The sequence below is a fragment of the Pygocentrus nattereri genome, chromosome 27 (genome assembly GCF_015220715.1).
Source record: "Pygocentrus nattereri isolate fPygNat1 chromosome 27, fPygNat1.pri, whole genome shotgun sequence".
NCBI lineage: Eukaryota > Metazoa > Chordata > Actinopteri > Characiformes > Serrasalmidae > Pygocentrus > Pygocentrus nattereri.
In genome coordinates, this window is record NC_051237.1 from 8,608,862 (window position 1) to 8,625,330 (window position 16,469).

At 40.9% G+C, this 16,469-nt stretch overlaps 1 protein-coding gene across 1 annotated transcript in view; it reads left to right on the plus strand.

Annotated features, from left to right (window-relative positions):
• Positions 1–16,469, plus strand: part of cdk6 (cyclin-dependent kinase 6) — a 40,721-nt gene that overhangs the window by 6,910 nt on the left and 17,342 nt on the right. The window contains exon 3 of the mRNA XM_017694806.2: positions 2,501–2,668. Coding sequence (XP_017550295.1) covers positions 2,501–2,668 — 168 coding nt within the window. The remainder of the gene's footprint in view (positions 1–2,500; positions 2,669–16,469) is intronic.

Consider the following 16,469-nt stretch of genomic DNA (forward strand, 5'->3'; position numbering starts at 1 on the left):
AACACTGCCAGTGCCACATGTTGTATAAAGTTAGATTTTATTTTCATGAGCATGCAGATTGGGTTTTTTTAAGGAGACCAGATAGTGGCCATCAGAGACAGATGATGGGCTCTAGAGCATTTTTCCTAAAGACCCCCAACAACTTCATTTACTCCCCCCCTTACCCAGAAGGACACCAGATTGCAGTGGTCCCAGCCCCCCAGCCCATTCCAAGCCCCCGTCCTGTCCACTCCTGCCCCTTTTTGGACCCACCGCATGCTAATTGATGAAAGAGGCCCCAGGAATCAAACGAGCTGGAAGGACATCAAGCGGCTGGCGCTGCGCTGGGGAGTGCGGCTGGACCCTGCAGCCCTGCACTTCTCTCAGGCCGGTCCCTGCCCCATAAAGGAGAGCCTAATGAAGCATGGGGAGGGAATTACACTAACGCTAACTGGCAGATGTCCTGCATTGTGCCCAGCTACAATAAACAATATGGCCGTCTCTCATGAATTAGCATGAGAAAGGGGAGTGCCTTCTGGAGGCTCTGTTTTGACTGCTGTTTTTTTAGTGTTTTTTTTGGCCTCCTCTCTTTTTCTGTACATTCTCTATCTGCGTCTTTTTGCGGAAGAGGTGCTGTTGAGGACAGGTGTTTAATTTGAGCTGCCCAGCCTTGGTGTTTCAGGTTGATGCATTTGTTGTAGCTGTTTAAGCTTTAATCATTGTTTTAAGTTATAGTAATATGACTAAGAAGAGAACATTAAAGGACCAGTGTCATTGTTTTGGATTTTTTATTTTATTCCCTGATGTTGACAGATGTCACAATGCTTTAATTATGTCGTTTTTACATGGCCATTTTCCGTCTCTTTATCGCTTTGAATTATGTATATGTAAACGAGTTGTGTTCTAATTGGCTGATTTGCATTTTGTCTCATCCATAAAACTACTGGGGATGAAGCATTTCTTACACTTCTTATAACTTTACTATTAATGGGCGGAGCTCATCTACTGATGACAAGGTGGATATATGTAGAGGCGTTGGCTCTTTCACAAAAATAACAGGCTGTTTTTGCAGCTTACTTTGCGTATACGGTATGGATCAGGGAGTCAATTGTACATTTTGAAGCAGTGTTTATGTACCAATCACGCTCTTTCATTTAAAAAAAGTGAGAAAAATGTGGTCCTTTAAGGCAAGCTACAGTAAAGTAACTAATTTATACTGCAGAATACAAACAGAGATTTGTGTATTGCCACTTGTAGGTTTTATAAGTTCAATCTGTTATTCTTTTTAAAATTTTTCGTTTATAATAAATACACATTATAGACCCAAGTCACCCTTATTAACCCTTTAATGACATGTCCTTGATAGATACAGCACAGCCTGAAGTTAACTCATCTGCGACAACAAAGGACAGCCAGGGAGAGTGTTTGTCCTCAGGTCATTATGCTGTAATTGTGTTTTTTTTTCCTTTTCTTTTTTGCCGTGGGGAGGAAACGTGGCAATAAGGCTTGAAGCCAATGTGGAGAAACTGATGGGGGGGTAATGCCGTTGCACCAGACTGCCTGTGCCATGGCGGGTTGGTGGGTCCGGTAGGTCATGGCTGGATGGGCATTCAGAAAGGGCCCTTGTTTATGCTGGCTGCCAGGCACACAGGCCTCACTCTCACACACACGTTTCCTGGGCCCTAGCCTCCTTTATACGCATTGTCACAGCCTCCGCCCCTCCGACCCCACCCCCCACGTCCCCTTCCCCAGGCACGGCCAGATCCGCGCCGTTTGCAAATGTTTTCTGCTTGAGTGTGCACCCCATTGTTTCAGTGCTTTTAATCACTCACCAGCTGGTTGGGGAGTGAATGGAGCCGTGGGCCTGGATCCATGTCACTTGTGAGGTCTTGGAGGCAGGTTTCTTGAGGGTTAGCCTGCCACTGCTTGATGCCTCCAATTTGGAGCAATTCCTGCAGCAACTGTGCACAAACACCTCTCTCTCTTTTGCTCTCCTTGTTTCTCTTCCGTCAGCCCCCATTTTTTTCTTATCTATCACTCAGGCAGCTCCCGGCAGCCTCCATGGCCGTGGCTTTCTTCTTCTATCGTTGTGTAAGTTTCACCAGAGGAAATGGCAGTTAGGCCGTTCTCTCTCTTTTTTCCTCCTCTCTCTCCTTTTCTCTCCTGAGTCAGTGGCATTAGAAGCTGCTCTCTGTCTGGCCCACAGACTGTGGGACAGCTGCGGGAAGTGGAGGCCCAGCAGAATGGGGCCTTAAAGTAAGGAGTCTTTCTGGCTGTACATTCATGTCAGTTATTAACATCTGCCACACTCCAGATTTAAAGGGACATTCTTATTTTTTCCCACTCCCAATCCACAAGATCTCTGATTGTGAACTGATTGCCCTACAGCTCCACATGAAATCTTGCCCTGGTCTTCTCCTTGATTTGTCGTTTCATTTGGTTGGTGCTGTTCCTTTAGGCTATTTTGAGGTGTTTGGCCTTGAAGTGTTAGGAATAGCCTGAGTTTGTTTGTTTTTTGCAGGATATGATGTACCAGTTGCTGCAGGGTCTGGACTTCCTCCACTCGCACCGCGTGGTTCACCGAGACCTGAAGCCTCAGAACATTCTGGTCACAAGTGGAGGACAGATCAAACTGGCTGATTTTGGCCTGGCACGCATATACAGCTTTCAGATGGCGCTTACTTCAGTGGTGAGTCAGCTTGCACAACTGTTTCTTAACTGCCTATTTTTCTTGGCTATCACAAACATGTTTAACTATCGTACAGTGTCCCAAAAATAGCAGCTAAAACAGCATATTTGTGATTCCAAAATCATAGTGGATATTTAACACTTTGTTGTGGCTGATAGTGATGCCAAAAGCTAATTTATGTAAGAGGTTCATATTATATTCCGTATATGAAATGGAATTAGTGTAAGACAGGTTAAAACTCTTATTCCAGTGATGACACTACAATTGGTCCACTCAAAATGACTGCTCAGGTTTACTTTATTCAAATCTTATGAATACACAACCAAAAAATGGTAAATGATAAAATAGTGCACTCATTAAAATACCATTTCTCTCATGAACTAATCAGAATCCCAGTTTAACTAGTAACCATGACTGTCAGGGGTTTGCTAACATTGATCTCTCTTGAGCCACCAACAAACTCTCTAACACCCAGCTACAGTTTTCAGCTGTCAATCAAGGAGCTTCTCATCATGCTGGTATGAAAATTAACAGTTTATCGAGTTCTGCTTTAGCAGTGACTCAGCATTTTGGAGATAAATATAAGGAGCAACGTTCTGTGGATGTGGAACTGGAAGCATACAGGCATGGCTTGATTTAAGCACAAAAGTAGTTGAGCATACTGCATTACCTTAGATAAATACAGCTACTACACCATGGCGCAATTAATACAATAAAAGAAGGCATAAATGCCAGCTTATTAAAGTTATTTTAATCATTATTCATCCTGTGAGCAGAGTAAGATCAATTATTTCTGAGCTCTGGGTTTCTTGGTTGACTAGAAATCCTTGGCAAATGCCTTAGCTAGGGTCCATCCAAAACACCAGTCCTGGCCTGGCACAGCTACTGAGTTAGACATGACAATGTCTAAACTTGTTCTTTATTTTTACTTTTTATTTGGCAGAAGCTCTAATCCAGAGCCATGTACAAAGGTAAGTGAATGCAACTTTGGAAGTCTAGCCCAGAAGGCTTATTCCTATAGCAGTCTTATTCCTGGGCCAGAATATCAAACCATTTACCTCTTGTATGTGGGGTGTTGCTATTATCCAACATGTTATCCATTTCAATTATAGACTGTAATTCTAATATAGGACCTATGAAGATTATATATATATCAATATTAGCAAATAATTTGAGTAGGCATTCGTTTATCACTTTTTGTTGGCAAGATCTCTGATCAGCACCTTTTTGGCCAAGGTCTGTTGTCTGCCTATCTGAGCTCTCCTTTAACATCCTCTCCTTCTTACTTTTTCATACCCATGCCTTGAACATGCACTTATTTCATGTTTGTTTCATTAAACTGATGATGATGGAATACAGAGAACACTTCGAAAGTGTACGCCTTGAGGGATTTACTAGTTGAATTGATTTCTTTGATGCTCCTCTGGTGAGTACAGGAGAGTGACATCCATTGAGAGTGAAAAGACCAGTGCGTCCCTCGAGGCAGACGTGGACAGCTCCCAGTCTGGAGTGGCCAGCAATGAAAGGCCACCCATCAGCTGTCCCCATCAGAGTCCAGAAGCAGGTGCATAACGTGTAAATTGAGACCCACCACTGTCTGTTTCATGTCTTTGGGCCGCGACAAAGTGGTCTGGGGATGAAATGGATCGTGTGATTGAGTCAGTGAATTCTCTGTCATCCTTTGAAGTCATAGTCTCTTGAAGGAGGCTCTGATGTCAAGAGATAGCATATAGCCAGTGAATGGACATTGTATCTTTTCTCCGCTGCACTGAGAAAGGGAGATGTTTCTCAAAGGAATGCGAGACGAACGGTTTTATAATACATCTACTGTAAGTTTCTGCTAAACATCATGAATGTATGTAAAGGAAATTTGAATGCGTTCACTATTTGAATGAATTCCCACTTACGGGCACAACCACAAGGGCATATCTCAACCCTGTCCTTTTCACAACTTATTCAGTTTGCAAAATTTGAATGACTGCTACAACTTGCTGTTGGTTGTGTGGTTTCAGTGGTTAGGCAGTTGAGCTTCTTTAAGTTCACCTGGGAATCCACCGGAGGCATTAGAAAATCCCTCCTCCACCCTAACCCTGACAGTTCTGCTGTGAAACAGAGAGAGAGAGTGAGGGTGAGCCAGAGTAAGATAAGGATATACAGAGGAAGAGAGAGCAAGAAAGACTGAGAGAGGGGAAAAGAGAGTGGGTGTGAAAGAGAAAAGAGAGAGAGAATGAGAGAGAGAGACTTAGAGAGTGAATTGTAAGCACGGGTTCTCCAGCTCCCTGATTAATTTTCCTGCGTTTGGAATCCCCCTCATCATCCGCCTTCAGTGTGGCTAAAAAAAACACTTCCTCTCTGTCTCCCGCCAGATAAAGAAATGTCGTTATTGTGTATGCAAAACAGGCACTGAGATTAGCTGTGTGATTTCTTTTGCTTTCACAGATAGTAGTTGTTAGTTACCTGCTCACTAGATGGACAGTAACAGTATCATACCACTGAAACTGTAAAGGAAAGTTATACTAAGCAGATCAGACAGAGTTCAGTCCTGACAGTCTTCTAGAACAGGCAGAGAAACAGAAGAGGTTTACAATATACACCACAGCCTATTGTCTAGCACTCAAGATGAATAATTCAATGAAAAGCCTATTTTTAGCTGTAATGGTTGTCTGATTTACATAAAGAATGAAGGAATAACCCTTGGGGATTTTGTTGTGAACAGAAAGGGCAATATTTAGTCAGTTTTGCTTTACCAGAAATGTACTTTATATTTCACTGTACATAACCAAGAGCTGAGAAAGATCTAAAGTGCACACATAGAAGATCTCAAACTGAATGTAATAGGCAAGGAAGTATATACTTGTAATTGATCTTTCCTCTATTATAAGTGCTGTCATCAAACCAAGATGGTACAGTCAGAATGGTGAAAAACGATTAGATACTGTCTTGGTTTTGTGTATATGAAAGAGTAAATTAGATTGTGAGTCTCATTTAAAGTCTTTGTAGTCTAGAACTAGGCTTAGTCTGTATGTGTCCCATACATTTTATATAACTACCATGTTAAATATCAACATGTTCTCTAAGGAAATAACTTCCCAGTACTACCAAGGTCTTTAACCCTTGCTATTACTGTTGTTTTGCATTTAGTGAATTAATGAATTACAACAGCACTTGATTAACCCTACAAGGGTGATTCAAAAAGTGGATATTTTTGTCATTTAATCTTCTTTGTTAATAATATGATTTCTCAATGCTGTTATTGTACTTATTTATATAAAGATTTAGATGAAGATTTGCAGATTTTTAGATTCAGTCACAAATTACCCTTTTGAACAAGAAAGCACAAATAGGAATATGTTACACATCGGTTGTGTTTTATTATTATGCTGAGTAAACAAATGAATAGTAAGTGTTTACCAATCCAGATTGCGCTCTAAATTTGGGTCAATATGCATCCATCCAAAAGCAGAAGCATTGCATCTGTACAGTGATAGAAAACAAAACAGTCTACCAAAGGGCCCTGTTCTACATGCTGATACATTTAACTATGGCCACTGCTAGTAGCAGATTGAAAGAAGTTGAAGTGGACATTGCCAAAGACTCTGAAGGTAATGTCAGTGAGACATTTGGCTTTAACATTCTGTATCATCAGGTCGGCGTCTTCAATTTTTTCTCTTTTTCAAATTGTACAAACAACAATAACTTGATGTCCAATTGAAACTGCAGTCATCAACTGTGACTTCTAAGGGCTAATACAGAAAAGAAAGTTTGTTTTGTATGAGCGCTACCATTTCGCAGCCCTCTCCTCGCAGTCGCTCATTCTCCAAGGTTGTAAATGGGAGAGAAAGAGGGAAAGAGAGAGAAAGAGGCTGAGCGAGTGCAAGCTGGGCAGACCACCCATTGGGTGCTACAGAGGTGAAGATTAGGCTGACCCTACAAATCTCATGGGTCCACTGCATTGTTGATCATTAGAATGTCTCCACTCTCCTGGTGACCATTGTCCGTTTCTGATTGACAGCGCTAAGCCGCTGGGCAAAGGCTCAAAACGGAGCAACGTTTCTTTCTACTCCTATTGCCTTTTTGGGTACATTAGCTGGCCTTTATCCCGGGTCATGTACAGACAGAAGAGAGGGGAAGTTGCTGTTGTTACTAGGCTACAGCAGCACGAAGCATTCGGCCTCTCTGTGCTGGTGATATTGTACCTAGCGCTGCCTTCCCCTGCTCCACATGCTTTCCCCTCTGAGAAAAGAATTAAGTAATGGTAATGCTGTGTAGTGCAGACTGATTTCAGCTCCCTCCTGGATGCCAGTGGGAGTCAATGTAAAAAAAAATGGAGGCAGACTGGATTGTCCCATGAAAGCGATTAGGACAGCACTCAAAAAAGCATCACGTGCACCACATTGCTCACAAAATTAGATTTGTGTAACTGGAGGCAAATTCCCTGCATAATTTTATTCTGATGGATTGTTGTAGCATTTTAACAGTTGCTAAAACAACGTAAATAATTGGCGAAGGCCCACTGCTAGTGTAAGATTCTAATCACATGGAAGTTGAACTTTACTGACACTCTAGCTCATGATGACTCAAGTGAATAAACTAGTGGCATCTGAGGCAATACAATAGATTCCTACAACGGCAGGACTGTCAGACCTTCTTATTTTCTAGGTGTCTCTAAAACATTTACTGGCCTTTGGAAAAAGGCTTTACTTCCATCTGAAGATGCTGATCCTTGAAACATTGTCTGTTTTTGTTGCATTTAGGATGTTGTGCAATTTCAAATGGCTGATGCAGCCCATGTTGTGCTGTGTTAAAAAAGAATCCTTCTTCCAGCAACCATTTTTCTGCATACCACAAACTCCACAGCAGCCTTTGCTGTGGGTCCTCTGGGCCCTGACGCTTCCTTCCCCTCTTCCAGTGGAATGAATTCCTCATGTTGGCAACACCTAGCAACCATCTCTCCACTCGTCCGTCTCTCTCTCTCTCTCTCTCTCTCTCTCTCTCTCTCTGCTCTGTCTCACAAGCTCTCGGATTGTCCCAAGTCAGATAGCTTTCAGTGGGATAACAGTGATAACTGAACATGCAGGAATGTAAGAGTTCATGCAAGGAAATGCAAGAATTCCAATGTGGCTTCTTTTATTTAGATGAGCTGTGACATTTTACATGCATTTATCCATTTAGTTGACTACCAGAACATTGGCTCTTTTCATGTTAAGAATTATACTTTCACCCTGTTTCACCTACATCTTAGCAGATAAATGGGAATATTAGGTTATATTAATATTATTAAATAATAATGAATTATTAATTAATATTATTAATTCTTATTTACGATGGCGGCCTATTAAGTGCCAAAGGCCAACTCTTGTGCGGAAAGTGACACAGAGATAAAAAAAGAAAGTCATACATAAATTTAAGCGTATTAGCAATTAACAAAAGACAGTGACGCCCAACAAAAACCAAGAAAGGTAAGTATATATGCCACTGCACTGTTGGACAACAGCTACAATGTAAAGCACTGTAATTACAATATTGCCTTAATAGGATTGTATTGGATTGGATTCTGAGACCGGAGGTTTTATTTTAGAGCCGATTATTGCCTTAATCTGTGTCCATCATGGCCATGTAAACAAAGTGACAGGATCTCTACTGTACTAGAAACTGTCATTAGTTTATCAACGTTATTCCATTCCATCTGTCATGTTAATGGCTTTCCGGTTGTGACGGTAAACTCTGGAGAGAGTCTTTAGAGTCATTAGCTTCCAAAGCAGCACCAAATGCAGGCTGCTTTGAGTAACAGGCACCGGGATATCGGATGAGTAATTGAGATCTGTTCCACCTGCTAACCTTTAGATTTTAAAGTCCCTGAACTGTTAATGAAAGCATGATTTAAATGTCCCTAAATAAGCATGCTGTCTCTTTGAACCTTCGTGTGTCGGTGGGAGAAGTGAATCATCGTTCAGCATCAGTAATCTGTCAGCTACACTCAAGAAATGAGTTTGCTCTCGTCTATGACTGTACTGTGACAGCCATACAGAGCAGATTCAATCTGCCTGTCACAGCATTTCTTATTGAGCAGCCTGCCCCTGAAACCATAACTGAGTATAGGGGGATTAAATGGGGAGAATGGGGGATGTTGAGTAAGAATGGAAAGGCAGTGTCATCTCTATTGGTAGTAGGAACTTAAAAGAAGTAAGCTGGAAATTAAAGCGATGGTACAATAGCACATGAACATAAATCTGTGGGAGGCCTTGGGGAGAGTGCACATGCAGTAGTTTTCTCTGGTGTGTTTCTCTTGGTCAGGCCTTAGCCTTGACTTACATCCTGTTTCTTTTTCTACTGTTTTAGCCATATTCTGTGTTCCATGTTTTCATCAGCACTCTTATTTTGCACTCAACCCTATCATACCGAACGTCTGACGATTACACGTCAAAGCAGATGTAACAACAGCATTGAGACGTAATGTAACAGAAGAGTAGATTAAAAGGCAGAAATAGATGCTTTTTTGGTTCTGAATCACTTGTAATATTAATAATTGCTAGGCAATAAAACTTTTACAGCAATGAGAAGTTTTGACATTGTAAAACAGCAAATATTATTAAGTATTAAGCTGTAATTCTCTATTTATGGTACTTTCCTGTCACAGAATGACTATGAATAGCTATCATATCACTGGTGATTTGGTCACCGGTTTTCAACCATGAAGCATTTTGGATATTGATTTTATTGAGTTCATACTCTATGCTATACAGCTTTCTGAATTATTATGGACAGCTCCATGCATCATTGAAAATGTCTTAATACAAATTGTCTGAAACCTCTAAACTATTAGCATCACATTAGATTTTTTTTATATAACACAACTGCAACATTTTTTAAATAATATTAAGGTTTATATAACATAAAACAGTGATTGTAAGCTGTTACATACAAACACCTCTGGTATTTTGTGAGAAATGTTCTGGTTTGGATCTTCAGAAGAAGTCTGTTCAGTGCAGACAGTGTGTGAACAGTTGGTGAAAGGCTTGAAGAGGTTGATATGAAACAGGTGAGCAGTAATTCGAGTTTATGAGGCCCCTGTTGTTACACCTGGAATAATAGGTGAGGCAATGCCTTGTACAAATTGTTTTTGTTACATAGTTCACAGCCTAGAACACAAGTAATGGAACACAAGTGGTTGCCATTAATAACTCCATCTTGTACCTTTGTGTTTTCCAAGAAAGTGGAAAGAGGGAATCCATGGAGTTGAGTTACTGCTCCAAAACATATCTCCCATAAAGGTTTTCAGTGAAACCTTGTAGTGCACTTAAAAAGGCATACATCCTTATTTAAAGGCATACATAATTTCTATAGGAATAAAATATATTGCAACACAATTTTGTTGATGTAATACATTTTGTTGAAATGATGCACACTTAGCAATAGAACATGAAAAGGAGTGTTTTATGTCAAATAACTGAGATTCAACTGCAAGCCTGAGCCGAAAGCATGTACCACACATCATCACAGCCCTTATACTATATGATAACACAAGACCTTTTCTATTGCTATTTTTTACAATAGTTCTGCAAAATAACTTAAACATAGGAAAGGAACTTTGAATCAAATGTTCTTTTTAAATTAGCAGTTAAGCCAAAAAAGTATCATCCTTTTACTTTACGAACTGTCACGGTATCAGATTCAGCTCAGCTTCAATCAATATCAATATTTGCCAGATTAACCTTAATGTCCCTTTGTTTCAGTCTGTAAGGAATTTCACAGCCCATCTCATTTGTCAGATTCTGTACATTTCTGGTAAATCCCAGACTGTTTAGTCCCTGTCCACAGTCACAGTTACTGAATGAAAAAAACCTTATGGATGACGATGTTCAGAATTTAGTGCGGTCCTGCCGTCACGCTCTTCTTTAGAATCTGACCAGATAAGCCGCAGGTCAGATATGATCTTAGAGAAGTTATCTAATGGATCAATTCTCTGGTTTTAATATCTACTAAAGTAGACATTAAGCAATAATTAGCTCCAACGTAAAGAGACTTGTAATTTAGAAACTGGTCCTAGCAGAATAATAGAGTGCTGTTTTTATAAATAACAGCCAGTCTAGAACACTTCTCAACCAAGCAGATTGTGTCGTTGGAACCAACTATTGTATGAATTAAATTAAGCATTCAGTGCATTCTTTTTTTCAGAGTATTCTCCATTCCACAATTCTGATGCCTATAAAATATGCTCTAGGTTTTATCAAAAGCATCGGTTTGCTTCTTACCAAACTATCAGAGCACAAGCATTATAAAAGAGTCAAAACTGAAGTGAAGTGAGATTTGCAGCAGGGTCTTATGGTGAGGTAAGAGCAGCCTGGGCTTTGCCAGACATTGTGCTTCTACTCTGGACAGACACAGAGGCAACAAGCATGGCTAGGAAAAAAAAAGGAAAACATGGCACGCAGGAGAGCACGTGCGACACACTCTGGGAATGTTTAGATATCTCCCCCGGTATTCCAAAAAGGAAGAAGAAGGAAGGAAAAAACGACCCCACGTGCTCTAACTGCAGCAGAGAGAGAGAGAAGAAAAGAGGGAGGGTTGCTCTGAAAGTGTAACAGACACTTGAACAGAGGCTCAGCACGATGCACGGCAAGCTTCTTATTTGGTATTTCCTGCGTGACCCTCGCCGCTGGCCATCCACGCGGGAGAGGTGCGCCCTCACTCTCAGACCCCGTCTGTATTAATTGTTAAAGGCTATTGGCTGCAGGCCAGACTGGGAGGAAGACTGTTTTGGGGGTGCAGGGCGAGGGCATCTGGATATTAAAGCTTCGCCTGTACCAGAAAAAAAAATTACAGCATATATCAGGAATTTTCCAACTAATGATGTGCGGATGTGGTAGCACAGGGGAAAGAGAGGCTGACTGTGCTCTCTTTGTTCGCTCAGAGAGGGCCCCATACAGCATTCCTGTAAGCTCTGCATACTTTGGCAGCAGTTGTGGAGCTTTTTTTTTTTTTTTTTTAACTGTATACAGTTTACACGCTCTGCTCACTTGTGACTTCATATATCTTTCTCTGCTCTTGGCTGGGCATGACAGTATTGTTGCCATTGTAAATGGGCTTTTAAAAGAGCAGGGAAAAACCCCTTGAATGACTCCAGGGCTTCACAATAATGGTGTTTAACACTGTTTACAGTTTGACTGCGAGGCGAAGAATAGCTCATCTAGAGACAAAACATGGCAGGAGGGAGGCAGTAGGTTGATCCATCCTCATGGGTTTGCAGAGTGACCATTGTGCATGTACAGTAATCGCTGATTCAATCCAAAGTATTACTCATGAGCATGCTAATAGTTATGACGTATGCAGCACTGACCCATCAAGGTTAAGGTCAAAGGACAATAGTATGATTCCCAGAACAGATTGTAGGCTATCGAGTTAATGTTTCAGCAGGTTTCACTTAATTTAGAACTCTAGTGAGTTTACAAAAATGTTTTATTTTACCTAAATGTCTGGAGGTCACATAGAAGAGCAAGACATATTCCAGGGACATTGATTTTCCAAAACCGTCTGCATAATAAAATGCTTTACTGTCAAACTCCCTCAGAGTGGGCTGATGTGAAATTCTCCTTTCTGAGTAATTTGTTCATTATTCCCAGGGATGGTGAACCAGATGTCTGAAGTTTATCGCCACTAAAAGCTACATCACATAGAGTTTTTACACAAAATGGTTACAAGTACACCGTCTGCTGTCTGAGACATTGTTTTATGACAGTTTGAGGTAAAGTTTTGGGATAAAACTTTAAAAGCCATTCATGAAGAAGGGGTGCATGCAGCACGTTTTAAGGCAAAATTGTTCCCAAAGAGAACTTTTTATTGTTTTACCACAAGTATACCATTATAAACATTATATATGGAAATCTCCGAAGTTCACTAGTGGTTTTGGAGATGACTATTTTTGTAGACTTCATGAGCCCGGATTTTTATCACCACCACAGAAAAGAAATCCTGGTAAGGTTATCTATAGTGAACCGTTTTACTCTCAGAACATTTCGAATGACTGTTTACATCTCAGCAGCTGAATTATTCACACAATTTGCAAAATTAGTGGAATTCCCCTAAAAATACAGTCTTGTTGCTGGGGCTGTACCCTGCTGTGCGGTTCGATTCCCTGGCCGGGTGACCGGGGTCCTCTCTGTGTGGAGTTTGCATGTTCTCCCCGTGTCTGCGTGGGTTTCCTCTGGGTTCTCCGGTTTCCTCCCACAGTCCAAAGACATGCAGTCAGGCCAATTGGACATGCTACATTGCCCCTAGGTGTGAGTGATTGTGTCTGTCTGTCTGCCCTGCGATGGACTGGTGACCTATCCAGGGTGTATCCTGCCTTCCGCCTGTGTGTGTGTGTGATGATAAATAATGTTGTAGAACAATGTTAAAATCAGTTAGCTAACTGTTAGCAGCTAATGCAGCTGCTGGCTGTTAGCTTGACGACTTAGTCAAATTAAACAGGTTTGTGGTTGGCATTTGTGTTTAAAACATTGTAAACAAAGTAATTTGCACTTGTACACAGAATCATATGTATTGTTTCTTTAATTGTTTTGTTAAAAGACTTTGTGAATTAAATGACGAGTCCGCTAGTCTTCTGACTAGCTTCAGTGTTAGCTGTATTATTAGCTTTAGCTCAGCTTTCTTAGCTCAAACCCGATCCTTCTAAGACAACCTGCCACCGTGGCTAAAAGCGTTCCCTGGTTCCATTGTTTCCAGAATAATTTTTATATTTAAATTGTCCTGAATTCATGTATTGTTAATTCTGCACCCCTAGTGATTAAAGTGGACATGTTCTTTAAAGAACAGTACGTCAATGTAGCCTTTCAAAAAGTACCAGTGTGTCCTTTCTGGGGTACCACTAGTGCTAGACGCCATAAAAAACAACAGCTTGTGTGCTGAAATAAGTTTTATGTTTTACACTTTTTCCTGGCACTTTTGTTCTAAAGTAATTACATGAATTCATTTTTCATTCTTTTCTGTCGTTCTCAAAATTCTTTTTCAGTCTCTACTAACAGTTGCTTTGAGTGCTTGCAAATTGTCTATACTACAGAACTTAGTTGCAAAGGATTTGCAGTAAATATCACAGTGTGCTGACTTCAGCAGTGCACCAGGCTGAGCGAGGGGCTTGTCAGCGTGGGCTAATGATATCACAGTTCAGATGTATTATTAACTGAATGAGAGGTCGTCACTGGAGGGTCATTTTTCCCCAGAGAGCTTTGTCCTCCGTCAAGTTAGTAGACTTGTCCCTTTAAAAGTGTCCAGGGGCGGCCTGAAAGAATGCGGACGAAGGTCTTGTGTTGAAGGGGCCTTTCATCCTTCGCTTCCTTTGAGAGAGAGAATGTAAACACAGGCTCCCGGCCAAACCCATCGGCCGGCCTTATTCTTAATCATGTTGTCTCTATTGTTTTATACCCAGTGTGTTTGGGGGGTGGGGGGTCCAAGACTGGTGTGGGGGTGTGTGTTGGGGGGGGTGGAGTGGGTGAAACAGAGGGCTGTGGAGTGGTGGAGTGGGTGAAGCACAGTCCAGTGGCTGTGCTTGGATGTGCTTGGGCAGCATTGCTGAGAAGAGCTTGCAAAGCTGCTGTTTCCCCTCGTGCTGAGTGGGCCCATGCTGTCTCACCAGATAGGAATTCACAGAATGCTGTCCTATAATCTGAAGGCTGCCAGGATTGCTTTATCTGACCCTTCTGTTAGCAGCCAATGCCACACAATGCACTAGCCTTAGAGAGAGAGAGAGAGAGAGAGAGAAAGAACGAGAGAGAGATTATAACTAATAATAAAAAGTTAATTTATCGGGCAATTAAACATATACATACTATAAATTTGCACATAAATTAATGAATACAAATTATTATGAAGCATAGCTGTAAATAATAAACATAATATCTAATAAACAACATCATAAACTTTTTGACCCATCACTGTCTGGGTTATGGGTGTAATATGAGCCATGCAAATCAGCACTGTGTTAAGGATGGATGTGGTTATTTAGATACATATGAATATGTATCTAAATGTATCCACCCTGTGCTTCACCCACTCCATTTCAGCCAACATACCCTCCCACCCCCACCCCCAGTCTCTGGAGTTGATGCCTGCAACATGTTCCAAAAAGATAGGACGGGCCAGTTTAAGACTAGGAGCATTTCAACATTTCAGTGTTCAAAAAACATAGAACAGATGATGCAATCATGCTGGGACATAAAAAGACCATCCAAAAAGGCTGAATCCTTTATGAGCAAGGATTGAGGCTCACCACTTTGTCAAAAATACATCAGCACTTAAAAATCACAGTTTTTCATTCTCTACAGTGCATAATATCTTCAAAAGATTTTGGGAACCCAGAGATCTCTGTGCATAAAGAAAAAGGCCAAAAACCACAAATGAATGCCCATGGCAGTCAATCCCTCAAGCGTCACTGCATTAAAAACTGGCATGTTTCTGTGATATCAGCACATGGACATAGGGGCTGTGTAATCAGAGTGTATGGGCAATATATCAGCCTGTCTACAGTCCAGAAATGTGTCCTGTTGAAAACATTTCAACATTTCAACATCCTATTTAGCTTGTCTTATATGACAAAAAGGTTTTGTATAGTTAAACAGCTAAAGACAGTGGAAGATAAAAGAACAAAAAATCCCGGTTTCAAAATGGGATCATTTCCTACCTTCAGCCCCCAAATGATAATTAAGTGAATGGTGATGTAACCTTTTGGTGTCTTTGTAGCATGCTGCAGAAATCAAATTCAGAAAGTGTATATATTTACAGTAACAATGTTCTTATGGTAAAGCATAAAATATTGTGTTTATGTATCATTTTCAGTTTAATACAAGTCAAACATAATTTGCTACTCACTGCTTTGTTTTTGGAATTGTCTCTGCTTTTTAGAAATTGGGCTGTACATATAAAACATATAAAAGTTTTAACAATTTTAATGTGAAAGCTTTTTTGACTGAGGCCCTCAGGCTTAGCTGGCCTGCCTAGTAGTTTTGAGCCTGGCTTGTTTGTACTGTAATGAAAATAGGGAAAACAAACAAGCAGGCATGAACTAGTGAGGCATGCGAGGGGAAGGCGTTTCATCACCTCGACCAGACACCCACTTCATTTCATTCAGTGCAATCAGTGAGGCGCTGTTTAAGTTAGTTCTATGTGAACTCTGAGGTAAACAGAATGATATGCCGTTTGACAGAGGAACCCTGCTCTGGGTGCATGACACGTGACAGAGTTGTGACAGCTTCACTGCCAAGTGACAAACTGAAAAGAATTGTGACTGAAAATGTTAAGATGTTGAAGCCTTGTGAGATATAATGTGGTGCAAAGCCTTTTTTTATGCTAGCTGGCTCACTATGTTTCAATAGATGTTTTGCAAATCCTACTCGGCCATAATAGATCTCGCTGTATCGTCTCACACAGTCTTTGAACCATTGCATGCTTCTGTTTCTCAAAGATTGAACAACCACACCTGCGTAACTGTTGTCTTCACTTTTGAAAATTTTCTGCAGAGCAAAACCATTTGTAAATGAAAGAGCTGTGTGAGAGCATGCGTGTGTTAATAGAAGGCCACACCACAAACACAGTGTTGAGAAAAGCGGATATACTTCAGCTGTGGTTCTTCCTAGAAGTCGTGCTGCATCTCCCCCCAAAATGTTGCTCATATAGTAAGCTTTAGGTAACATCATATTGTTTTGTTATTGCCTAGAAAACAACCTCTGCCTGATTTTAAACTGACTGATAGAACCTGGTTGTGCTATAGTTGATCAGTTGTTCACTTCTGAACCGGTTAGAGTGGAATATC